Genomic DNA, 13,742 nt, shown 5'->3' on the forward strand with positions numbered 1-13,742 from the left:
ACCAACATTCGAATTCTGGGAGTTCCTGAAGGCATGGAGAGGGAGAAAGGATTAGAAGGCCTTTTTAGTGAGATACTAGCAGAGAACTTTCCGGGTTTGGAGAAGGACAGAGACATCCTAGTACAGGAAGCTCATAGAACCCCTAGTAAACATGACCAAAAGAGATCCTCACCACGACACGTGTTAATTAAACTCACCACAGTGAAACATAAAGAAAAGATCCTAAAATGTGCAAGAGAGAAACGTCAGATTACTCTCAGAGGATCTCCAATTAGACTCACAGCAGACTTCTCATAAGAAACACTACAGGCTAGGAGGGAATGGCGACACATAGCACAGGTGCTAAGAGATAAAAATTGCCAGCCCAGAATATTATATACTGCTAAGCTCTCATTTGTGAATGAAGGTGAAATAAAGACCTTTCACAGCAAAGAGAAATTGAAAGAGTTTGCTGCCACTCATCTGGCCCTGCAAAAGATACTTAAAGATGTGCTACACTCAGAAACACAGAAACACGGCCATCAATATGAAAGAAGGTAAAGGAAGAACACCTACCAATAAAAGAGCATGGGAAGCTCAAAGCATATACTAGAAAATATCTCCGGGAAAATGGCAGGGCAAAGTCACTATGTATCAATAGTCACATTAAACGTTAATGGACTTAACTCTTCAGTTAAAAGACACCGATTGGCTGATTGGCTTAAGGAACAAAACCCAACTATTTGTTGCAAACAAGAAACACATCTAACAAAGATGCATGCAGTCTGAAAGTGAAAGGTTGGAAAAAGATATTCCATGTGAACAGAAACCAAAAAAAAGCAGGTGTAGCCATATTAATATCAGACAAAATAAACTTTAATACAAAAACTGTTAAGAGAGACAAAGAGGGACACTATATAATGATTAAGGGTTCAATTCAACAGGAAGATGTAACTATTATAAATGTATATGCACCTAATTACAGGACACTGGTCTATTTAAAAGATATGTTAAGGGACTTAAAGGGAGACTTAGATTCCAATACAATAGTACTGGGGCACTTCAATATTCCACTCTCAGAAATAGACAGATCATCCGGACAGAAGATCAACAAGGAAACAGCAGATTTAATCGACACTATTGCCCAAATGGATCGAACAGATATCTACAGAACTTTCAATCCTACTTCTAAAGACTTCACATTCTTCTCAGCAGTGCATGGAACCTTCTCTAGGATTGATCACATACTAGGCCATAAAGCAAGTCTCAGCAAATTTAAAAGAATTAGAATCATACCATGCAGCTTCTCAGACCATAGTGGAATGAAGCTGGAAATTAGCAACTCAGGAAACCCCAGAAAGTATGCAAACACATGGAGACTAAACAACATGCTCCTGAATGAACACTGGGTCATTCAAGAAATCAAAAGAGAAATCAAAAACTTTCTGGAAGTAAATGAGGATAACAACACAACATATAAAAACTTATGGGATACGGCAAAAGCAGTATTGAGAGGCAAGTTTATACCAATAAGTGCCTATATCAAGAAATTGGAAAGGCACCAAATAAATGAGCTTTCAGCGCATCTCAAGGACCTAGAAAAACTGCAGCAAACCAGACCCATATCTAGTAGGAGAAGAGAAATAATTGAAATCAGAGAAGAAATTAACACGATTGAATCCAAAAAAAAAAAAAAAACACTACAAAAAATCAGCCACGTGAAGAGCTGGTTTTTTGAAAAAATAAACAAAATTGACACCCCATTGGCCCAACTAACTAAAAAAAGAAGAGAAAAGATCCAAATCAATAAAATCAGAGATGAAAAAGGAAACGTAACAACAGACACCACAGAAATAAAAAGAATCATCAGAAATTACTACAAGGAATTGTATGCCAGCAAACAGGGAAACCTATCAGAAATGGATAGATTCCTGTACACATGCAATCTACCTAAATTCAAGCATGAAGACATAGAAAACCTAAATAGACCCATAACTGAAACAGAAATTGAAACAGTAATAAAGGCCCTCCCAACAAAGAAAAGCCCAGGACCAGATGGATTCACTGCTGAATTCTACCAGACATTTAAAGAAGAAATAATTCCATTTCTTCTCAAACTATTCAGAACAATCAAAAAGGATGGAATCCTCCCAAATTCTTTCTATGAAGCCAGCATCACCTTAATCCCTAAGCCAGAGAAAGATGCAGCATTGAAAGAAAATTATAGACCAATATCCCTGATGAACACAGATGCAAAAATCCTCAATAAAATTCCCGCCAATAGAATACAACAACACATCAGGAAAATCATCCACCCAGACCAAGTGGGATTTATCCCTGATATGCAGGGATGGTTCAACATTCGCAAGTCAATCAATGTGATTCACCACATTAACAGACTGCAGAGAAAAACCATATGATTATCTCAATAGATGCAGAGAAAGCATTCGATAAAATTCAACACCCTTTCATGATGAAAACTCTAAGCAAATTGGGTACAGAAGGAACATTCCTCAATATAATCATAGCAATTTATGTAAAACCCTTGGCCAGCATCCTGTTGAATGGGAAAAGTTGGAAGCATTTCCCCTGAGATCTGGTACCAGACAGGGATGCCCACTCTCACCACGGCTATTTAACATAGTTCTGGAAGTTTTAGCTAGAGCCATCAGACAAGAAAAAGAAATTAAAGGAATACAAATTGAGAAGGAAGAAGTCAAACTATCCCTCTTTGCAGACGATATGATTCTTTACTTAGAGGATCCAAAGAACTCTACTAAGAGACTATTGGAACTCATAGAGGAGTTTGGCAAAATGGCAGGATATAAAATCGATGCACAAAAATCAACAGCCTTTGTATACACAAGCAATGCCACAGCTGAGAAAGAACTGATAAGATTAATCCCATTCACAATAGCTACAAAAACAATCAAATACCTTGGAATAAACTTAACCAAGGACGTTAAAGATCTCTACAATGAAAATTACAAAATCTTAAAGAAAGAAATAGAAGAGGATACCAAAAAATGGAAAAATCTTCCATGCTCATGGATTGGAAGAATCAACATCATCAAAATGACCTTTCTCCCAAAAGCAATTTATAGATTCAATGCCATCCCAATGAAGATACCAAAGACAATCTTCTCAGATGTAGAAAAAAAAGATGCTGAAATTCATATGGAGGCACAAGAGACCTCGAATAGCTAAAGCAATCTTGTACAACAAAAACAAAGCCAGAGGCATCACAATACCAGATTTCAGGACATACTACAGGGCAGTTGTAATCAAAACAGCATGGTACTGGTACAGAAACAGATGGATAGACCAATGGAACAGAATTGAAACACCAGAAATCAATCCAAACATCTACAGCCAACTTATATTTGATAAGGATCTAAAACCAATTCCTGGAGCAAGGACAGTCTATTCAATAAATGGTGCTGGGAAACTTGATTTCCACGTGCAGAAGCATGAAGCAAGACCCCTACCTTACACCTTACACAAAAATTCACTCAACATGGATTAAAGACCTAAATCTATGACCTGACACCATCAAGTTATTAGTGAAGTTTGGATAAACCCTTCAAGATATTGGCACCGGCAAAGCCTTCCTGGAAAAGACCCGGGAGGCACAGGCAGTCAAAGCCAAAATCAACTATTGGGATTGCATCAAATTGAGAAGTTTCTGTACTGCAAAAGAAACAGGAGAGTGAAGAGACAACTGACAGAATGGAAAAAAATATTTGCAAACTATGCAACTGATAAAGGGTTAATAACCAGAATCTACAAAGAGATCAAGAAACTCCACAAAAATAAACAACCCAATTAAGAGATGGGCCAAGGACCTCAGTAGACACTTTTCAAAAGAGGAAATCCAAATGGCCAACAGACACATGAAAAAATGTTCAAGATCACTAGCAATCAGGGAAATGCAAATCAAAACCACAATGAGGTTTCACCTCACCCCGGTTAGAATGGCTCACATACACAAATCTACCAACAATAGATGCTGGCAAGGATGTGGGGAAAAAGGGACACTAACCCACTGTTGGTGGGAATGCAAACTGGTCAAGCCCCTATGGAAGTCAGTCTGGAGATTCCTCAGAAACCTGAAGATAACCCTACTGTTCAACCCAGCCATCCCACTCCTTGGAATTTACCCAAAGGAATTTAAATTGGCAAACAAAAAAAGCGGTCTGCAGCCTCATGTTTATTGCAGCTCAATTCACAATAGCTAAGACCTGGAACCGACCTAAATGCCCGTCAATGGTAGACTGGATAAAGAAATTATGGGATATGTACTCTTTAGAATACTATACCGCAGTAAGAAACAATGAAATCCAGTCATTTGCAACAAAATGGAGGAATCTGGAACACATCATGCTGAGTGAAATAAGCCAGTCCCAAAGGGACAAATATCATATGTTCTCCCTGATTGGTGACAACTGACTGAACACCAAAAAGGAAACCTGTTGAAGTGAAATGGACACTATGAGAAACGGTGACTTGATCAGCATAGCCCTGACTGTTAATGAACAACATAATACATTATCCCTCTTAGTAATTTTTTGTCTGTTCTACTTAATACTACTGGTTTAATTCTGTAATTATCACACAATTATTCTTAAGTATTGAAATTTAACTGGAATGTGATCCCTGTTAAACATAAGAGTGGGGATAAGAGAGGGAAAAGATGTACAATTTGGGACATGCTCAAGCTGACTTGCCCCAAATGGCAGAGTTAAAAGCATACCAGGGGATTCCAATTCAATCCCATCAAGGTGGCATGCACCAATGCCATCTCACTAGTCCAAGTGATCAATTTCTGTTCACAATTCATCATAATGAAAGGATTAAGAGTGAAAGGGATCACATAATCAAGTCTAGTGCCTGCTAATACTAACGGATAGAATAAATAAAGGGGAGAGCGATCCAACATGGGAAGTGAGATACACAGCAGACCCATAGAATGGCGGATGTCCTAAATAGCACTCTGGCCTCAGAATCAGCCCTAAAGGCATTCGGATCTGGCTGAAATGCACATGAGAGTATTTCAGGCATGGAAAGCCAAGACACTCTGGCAAAAAAAAAAAAAGGACCTAAATGAAAAATCTCTGTGAGTGAGATCCCAGTGGAAAGAACAGGGCCATCAAAGAAGGAGGTACCTTTCTCTGAAGGGAGGAGAGAACCTCCACTTTGACTATGACCTTGTCTAAACAAGATAATAGTCGGGGAACTCAGAGGGCTTCCATAGCCTTGGAAACTCATGACTGGAGCATAGGGAGATTACTGATGCCATAGACAGGAGTGTCAATTGGTAAAGTCAACAACAGGAGTCACTGTGCACTTACTCCTCATGTAGGATCTCAGTCCTTAATGTGCTGTACATTGAGATTTAAAGCTATAACTAGTACTCAAACAGTATTTTTCACTTTGTGTTTCTATGGGGGTGCAAACTGTTGAAATCTTTACTTAATGTATACTAAACTGATATTCTGTATATAAAGAAAATTGAAAATGATTCTTGATAAGAATTGAAGGGGAGAGATAGTGGGAAAGGGGAGAGTTGCAGGTGGGAGGGAAGTCATTGGGGGGGGAGCCAATGTAATCCATAAGCTGTACTTTGGAAATCTATATTAATTAAATAAAAGTTAAAAAGAAGTGGAGGGTACTACAAATCCTTGGCCCAGATGTGGTATTAAATTATGTAACCTAACAAATCATAAAACTAACAATGTCATCTGCTGATCTTTATTCCACACAGTAGATATGAAAGGACTAGGGGAGATTATTAATTTTTAGATATATGTCTAAAATATCCTTGTCCAATATGTTGCATAGATATCCAAAATTTTTTTTTTTTTGACAGGCAGAGCTAGACAGAGACAGACAGAGAGAAAGGTCTTCCTTTTCCATTGGTTCACCCCCCACATGGCTGCTATGGCTGGTGCGCTGCACTGATCTGAAGCCAGGAGCCAGGTGCTTCCTCCTGGTCTCCCATACAGGTGCAGGGCCCAAGCACTTGGGCCATCCTCCACTGTCTTCCCGGGCCACAGCAGAGAGCTGGACTGGAAGAGGAGCAACTGGGACTGAATCCAGCGCCCCAACTGGGACTAGAACCTGGGGTGCCTGTGCCGCAGGCAGAGGATTAGCCAAGTGAGCCGTGGCACTGGCGTCCATATCCAAAAATTTAAAACAGCATATTTCAACAGCTAATAACCTTTCATAAGTGCGAGGACAAGTACAACATATAGTTACAAGGATGTAGGTCCCTTTAATGTTATAATATACTTGACAATTAGAGATAAGCAGCATGAAAGAACTCTGTGGTACTACTGGATTATAGCAAGAGATGTCTATTTAGATAGGGAGACATAGAGATATTTGTGCAAATGTATATTCTCTAGTTCTGACTGCCTAGATGAACTAATAGTAGTGATGTCCCAGCAGCAATGAGCATACTCAGCATACTCAGATCTTGGATTATAGTAGCACTCCCTGATAAAAAGTTTGTTGGATAAATGTCTAATTCTACATACAGGGTAGAAAAAGTATCAGATGAAATTAAGACTAATTTACAGAAATAGTAATTTAAAAAAATAGCACATTATCAAAGGGATAAAAGAATCAATCTAATAATAGAGTTCCAAATGGCCAAAGCTGGAACAATTAACAAGAATGTGAGTATTTTAGTCTTTAATTAAAATACACAATGTAACTTTACACTGATGCAAATAGTTAGTCAAGGAAATAAATGAAGGGGAAAACTATTCTAAGAGCAGAATGTCAAGGCAGAACATGTGCATTCCTTGCAGGAGGTGAAGACTCATCCAGTCACCCCCACTCCTTTGAGTGTGGGCTAGATTTAGCAATTCCCATCCAAGGGCAATGGAAATGAGTGGGTGGCAACTTTAGAGTCCTGGAAAATGTGACCTCAACCAAAGGATCACGTTTAACATCATTAATTACCAACAAGTCCTAACAGGACATCGTAACAATGTGGCATTCTTTTAAAAACTTATAAACAAGAGATAGTCATGAAAAAAACAGCAGAAAACCCCAGCTTCAGGGATATTATGAAAGTACAAGATTGCTTTTCTCAAACCTTCCAGTAATAAATTACTAGGACTGGTCCAGTAATCTGAACAGAGCAGAGGCTACCAGGGAAACATGACTAAATACAACATGGCATTCCGGAAGGAATCCTGGAAGAAGTGATGAAATACAAGTCAGGTCTAACGTTTACTTAACTGGAAGTGCTAATGATGATTTCTGAGTTGTGTCAGATGTACCACAGTGATATAAGGTGTTAACATCAAGAGAAATTGAGTGTGGTGTACATGAGTATTTTCTGTATTATCTTTGCCATTTTTCTGCAAATAGAAGTAGATTCCAGAATAAAAACATTACCTTAAAATTGCAACTGCCAACAGTTTACAGTTTATTTACAAGGTTTGAAGTTAATTCCAACTTTTTCTTTGAAGTATGTCTATTTTGTTCCTTAGGTGCTTCCAAAGTCAGTAAGACTCCTCACTAACAGCACATCTGCATCTTTTGCCTGCAAACTGCTACTCATGCATGGCTCCAGGTCTGGTGAAAATTCCCTCCTTAAAACTGTTTCTTAAAACTGGAAATGCAGAGGACTGCCCTAAAGCCTATTTCTTGTCAATAGAGCAAGAGTCTCTGCCATAAAGGTTTGAACAAAATGATCTACTCTGTAAAGATTACCAAACCCACTCAATTTGTCCTCAAAGAGGAAATGTCTACTTAGTGTTTGATTTCCATCTTCATTCTTTTAAAATATCAGTTGATATATATGTATTTCCCTTTGTCTCCCTCAGTTAAATATCTCCATATTTAGCTGAAAATATTTTAATATGCTACTGTTTCTCCACAAACATTATCATATCTCAAATAATGACATTTTCCTGGGTTGTAAGGTACAATAATAACTTGGTCTCAGATGTTTATTAAAAAATAGATAAAACTTAATTTTCCTTCCAGCTTCACTCTAGATTATTTGCATTACAATTCAGAATCACTAATTATGCCACCTCAAAATTTTTTTGGAAAATCATCCCAAATACTATGCCATTTAATGAAATTCTCCTTAAAACCTATTTTCAGCCAAATCTTGGGAAATTTAAATATAGCATATTAAAAGATACAAAGGTATTTCCAATGTCACAGAATTATTTCAGAAACTATTGACTAGTCTCCGGTTTTCACCATATGGCCCTTAATAAAACACAATTATAAAAGTACTTACATAAGTAGGTAAGCAAGTAAATCACTTAAGACTCCATCTACTAGGACTTTTCCTATTTTCTGATTACAGCAGTCTGCGTCTGGTTCACAGTTCTATTTGCAATGAGACTGGATTATCATTGTGCTTAGGATTCTGCGAGGCATGAATCTATCGATGTGTAAACAGCAAAAAACACAACTCATAGTTTTCTGATGAGATGAGCAAATTGTACATTTCTTCCAAGGCACATTGGGAGGAACTTGCATACATCAGGGTCACGACTCAAGAGAATAAAGGGGCTGATAGATGGGAAACATGCATTGATTAAGGCAGAGGTGTTCACCAGCCACCAGGCTGACTTAGCAAAAAAAGAAAACAACAGGTAAATGATGGAAGACAGGGCATTAAAAAAGACAAAGGTGCTCACCAGGACAAGGATGCTATGGGTAGCTCTGGTCTCAGGAGAAGATCGACGTGAGATGTTGTTCCTATGAATGTGTCTGACTTGGTGCTTGTGCCTATACAGAAGGAAAACCATGGCACCACTGGCCCACATCATGAGTCCCAAACACAAAACATCAGGAGTGGATATGAACGCTGAATATAGTAAGTCTCTGTTTCTGTCATGATTGCTAGAGGAACAGTATCCAAAACCTATGGTTGTTGTGCTATTTTCTTCACTCCTTTTTTCAGTCACAAACATAGGAACCACGGTGTTTATCAGCATGTACAGGATCCAACAGAAGACACTGGAGGGGCCAGTGTACCTGACAGCTTTTACTTTAAGCTCTGCACATCTGGAGTTCCTGGGGCTAATTGTGATGGCCTGAAAGACACTCAAGAGGCAAGTGTTGCCGATGGATGCACCCCTGCTCACCCTATGAACATAGAAAACAAGTTTGCATCCAGCATCATTAAGAAAATGTTTCATCCCAAAAGCTGCCATAGTCTCTGGGATTCCTCTTGAGAGAATGACCAAGGAGTTGGCCACTGTCAAGTGCCTGAGGATCAAATCTGTGGACCTTGACCTGTGTCCACTGATATACAGGAAAAAGTAGCGACTTAGGAGGGAGAAATTCCCCAGGGTTCCAATGACAACCTGAGCCAGGAAGATAATCCCAATGTTTAAACTCATAGAGGCATTCTATTAAGTTTTTCAGGACACAACAGTTACATTCACAAATACAGGATTCTGCATGGAAATATAAGTTGTGGACTATTGTTATTATGGAAAATCAAAATCTCTTTCTACTATTACTTCATCCTGAGAATATATTTTAAATATAAATTTACTTTAGTTAAAATGTTTATAAAATGTTATACATGTGTTAATAGTGGACTTAAAATGCATGAGCCACCTTTATTAAAGCTTATTTAATATTGGCAACTATGAGTTAACACCTAACATTATTTTCCTTTATCAAAGGAAGAGAATTTATATGAAAGGAGACTGAGATTAATTGGTAGAGTCAGGACTAGACCCTGGAGAATCTGGATGCAATGACATTGGTGTTTACCACTGCGCTCTTATATAGGAGCTTTGTTTGAGCCCTTTAAATATTCCAAGTCGATATATAAATTGCCATATTTCAAACTTGTTTTAATTTCTACATTCAATTATGCTAACATCAATCATATAAACATTTATCATACATTTATCATATTTATTCATCACAAATTCACAATAAGAATAAATATTCTAAAGACTTCATAAAATGTTTACTAAAAATATTTTTCTATTATCACACTCGATTTACAGAATATGTGTCAATATGAGTACTGAGATAACAACAGAAAGAATCATATCATTTATTTTCCTAGGTGCATCCAACACGTAATTTTTAAAATGATACTGTTTACACTCCACAGTGGTACTTGAAATTTAAATAATCAAAATAGGAGAAACACAAGAAATGCCATGAAAATGACATGAAAATTTTATAAATCAGAGAAAGCATCTTCACACTTTTTAACCTGAAAAGAGCTTCAGTCCTTAATTTCTTCTATTGTCTGAATTTCTCAAACATGAAGTTAATTTTCCTTAAAGCATCCTTTCCTAACACGAAGGAAGAAAACAGCCCCAGCAAGATCAATGGTACATGGGTATTTTCAGGGAGATTTTATTAGAATCTCCTTTAGGTACAGCAAATATAACTGAGATAAATATGATGACACGCCAGCACATCTACCCAGTCACACTGCTCATACAAAGATGGGTGATTCAAAGAGCTTCAACCAACCCACTATCACATTCACAAAAATTTTTACAGAAATAACTATTTCAACTATGAAAACATTTCTGCAGTTCTGTAGAGAAGGTCAGATGGGAAATTGATTTCTGAATTACAGCCTTAATCATCATAAAAATCAGACTTTATGACTGCCTTGGGCAAATTTCAACAATCAATATCACTGAGGATATTATTAACACAGATCTGGAACATTAAGAGATCGGTGTAGCGTCTCAGACCCCTCTCTCCACAGCTCAGCCATTTCTCAGGACTTGTTCTTCCTTGCTCTGTGGGTTTGTGCTGAACCAATCTCTCACCTAGAAATTCCCCTTCCCAGACATGAGCACTTACCCAGAACCTGATTCACCTCTTTCTAATCTTTCAGAATCAAATTTCACGAACTCAGCCAAGCTTCTCTTTTCTACACTAAAGTGGTGAATCCAGTGTGAGCAGTCAGGAAGGTGTGTATGAAAGAGGCGTCCAGAACCCAGGATATAGGCTTCTCAGGACTCTGTGACCTCAACTCCCCACAGAACCACAATCACCAATTCCCTTGTAGTTTCAATGACAGTGAACAGCAGAGAGCTTAAGACTTTCTCCCAGCTCTCAATTCCCAAGTGGACTACATGTTTCTAGTGAGTATCCCCAAACAGACAGGACGAGCACTTGGGAATAGCTCTCCTTTCTCCATGACACCTGGATCAGCATGTGGTGAAGTAAAGAACACTCAGATGTGACAGATGTGAAGAACGGGTATTTAACCAGATCCCGTGCTTGTCCAGGAAGTTCACTGTCCTCAACATGTACTTATTTGTTTATGCTCAGCCCCAGGACTGGCAAAATCTGAAAGATTATGTGCATGGACAAGGATGGACACAAAGGATCTGAGCAGGACTTCTCAAGTTGAGAGAAAGGAGAATATGGTACAAGGACCACACACCAGAAACCACTAGGGGTGACTCAGCAGAAACAGAAAAGGCCACCTGACATGGATATTTTCTAGGAATATGTCTTTCACTAATATTTACTCCAAAAGAAATCAAATGCTGAACTAAACAATGTCCAACAGTATTTATGAAAGGGTTACCTCTCAAAGACAGCACTAAGCAATACGATTTATCTTACAGCCTCTTCATAGGAAACCCTTCCAATTTAGGCCACTCAAAGTACTGAAGAGTAATAGCTTACCAAAATCTTACAAAAACTTCTATATACAGAACAATCTCCTGTATATCTAGGGGTCCAAGTTATGAAATAGAATACTTACAAAATCTTACAAATAAAAGATTACTGGATGATCAATTGGAGCTTATACTGGGAATTCCACGTTTTTTTTTTTTAGAAACTTCATTAAATAATCTTGTTCAAAAGTTAAGGAAAAAAAAACAGATGATCATGTTGACTGATGAAGAGATTTGGCAGTTTCTGCAGGTGATAATGATAAAAAAAACATATTAATGACATCAACCTGATAAAACAATGTCACCAAGGTTTAAATATGTTTCTCAGCTATATAAAAATAGGTTAATTTCCACTAATGTCAGAAAGATTATTAAGTGGCCATAACACATCAAATGTTAGATCACCTTATTGGGACATTAGAGAAAGAAATTAACCAGTCTATAAAGGAGTAAATCCACCACAGTTTACAAGGGTATGAAGGTATTTGAAAAGCTCAAAGTATTAATTAAACATCAAAAAAAAGAGAATAAGAGATTAACATTAAGAACACAAGTCTCCACATCTATCCAACCATCCATCTATTTACCAATCATCTAACTATATACTCTAAACCAGATATGACCTATTATGGGAGACAGGGTACAATTAAGAAAAGTATAAGCCTTTGATAAAGCTCTCACTCTTCTATGCATAATAGAAAAAAGAAAAGTATAAGCCAGGAATAAGTCTAGTAAGACAAGTGCAAAATTTACAAGCATTTTCCATACACACTTATTATTTTTTTAAAGATTTATTTATTTATTTGCAATTCAGAGTTACATAGAGAGAGGAGAGGCAAAGAGAGAGAGGTCTTCTATCCGATGGTTCACTCCCCAGATGGCAGCAACGGCAGGAGCTGCGCTGATCCCAAGCCAGGAGCCAGGAGCTTCTTCCAGGTCTTCCACGTGGGTGCAGGGGCCCAAGGACTTGGGCCATCTTCTACTGCTTTCCCAGGCCACAGCAGAGAGCTGGACTGGAAGTGGAACAGCTGGATCTCAAATCAGTGCCCACATGGGATGCTAGCACCCCAGGCCAGGGTGTTAACCCACTGCGCCACAGGGCCAGCCCCTCCATACACACTTATATAACACATTTATTTATGTATAATATACAAACATTTATAGAAATGAAAATAAAATCAGATTCCTGAATTGAAAAGATAAAGCCAATCTTTATAACACATTTTATATTGGAAGTAGAAATTTTATTGAATAAGCAAAATGTACATTCAGGAAAACCCTGAAAAAATGAGTGATGTCAGTCCTATCAGATATGAAGTCACATCACAAACAGTCTAATAAGTAAAATGCTATGATACATCTTACACTGAGTAAGTTGTGAACTCCCAATGAAAGCTTTGCCACACTCATTACCTCTGTAAGGTTTCTCTCCAGTAGGAATCCTTTCAGGACTCCAAAGGTATGAACACATGGAAAAATCCCTACCATATCCATTATATTTGTCAGGTTTCTTTCCAGTAAGTGTTCTCTTATTTGAGAAAGGTTGGAAGGCTCAGAAAAGGTTTTGCCACACTCAGTATATTTGTAAGGTTTCTCTCCAGTATGAATTCTCAGACAACACCAAAGGTATGGACTTCACAAAATCCTTACCATACACAGAACATGCCCATGGTTTCTCTACAGTGTGGATTTTCTGATGCCTTGTAAGTTTTGAGTGACTGTTAAAGAATTTGCCACACTTATTACATGTGTAACAAATGTCTCTGATCAGAATGAATTCTTTGATGATTAGCTATGACTGAGCATTGGTTAAAAGCCTTCCCACAGACGCTCCTTAGCGTTTTCTCTAACATGTGAATTTTGATGCATAAATAATGAGAAGTGCAGAAAATTATTCCCATACTTGCTAGATATTGGTTTTGATTTATGGCTGAAAGCTTAATCTAGCCCATTTTCCAAATAGTTCATTTACCTGATTTCCTGAATAACCCATTTTCTTGTTCCTTATTCCTCATACATGTTGTGTTAGTAATACTGATTTATACTTTTTACAGAAGCATTTTGCTTTAAAGGGAAATTATTCCAGGTCTTGCTATTTTGCTG

The 13,742-nt window shown here is 37.8% G+C and overlaps 2 protein-coding genes across 2 annotated transcripts in view; one reads left to right on the forward strand and one right to left on the reverse strand.

Moving 5' to 3' along the window:
* Positions 1–13,742, forward strand: part of ORYCUNV1R1633 (vomeronasal 1 receptor oryCunV1R1633) — a 97,457-nt gene that overhangs the window by 52,617 nt on the left and 31,098 nt on the right. The window contains exon 2 of the transcript XR_011383848.1: positions 7,485–7,567. The gene's annotated coding sequence lies outside the window, so the exon portion shown is untranslated. The remainder of the gene's footprint in view (positions 1–7,484; positions 7,568–13,742) is intronic.
* Positions 8,427–9,362, reverse strand: ORYCUNV1R1598 (vomeronasal 1 receptor oryCunV1R1598). The gene is given in 1 exon segment (NM_001167285.1): positions 8,427–9,362. A coding segment is annotated over 1 exon segment (936 nt).

The sequence above is a fragment of the Oryctolagus cuniculus genome, chromosome 18 (assembly GCF_964237555.1).
Source record: "Oryctolagus cuniculus chromosome 18, mOryCun1.1, whole genome shotgun sequence".
NCBI lineage: Eukaryota > Metazoa > Chordata > Mammalia > Lagomorpha > Leporidae > Oryctolagus > Oryctolagus cuniculus.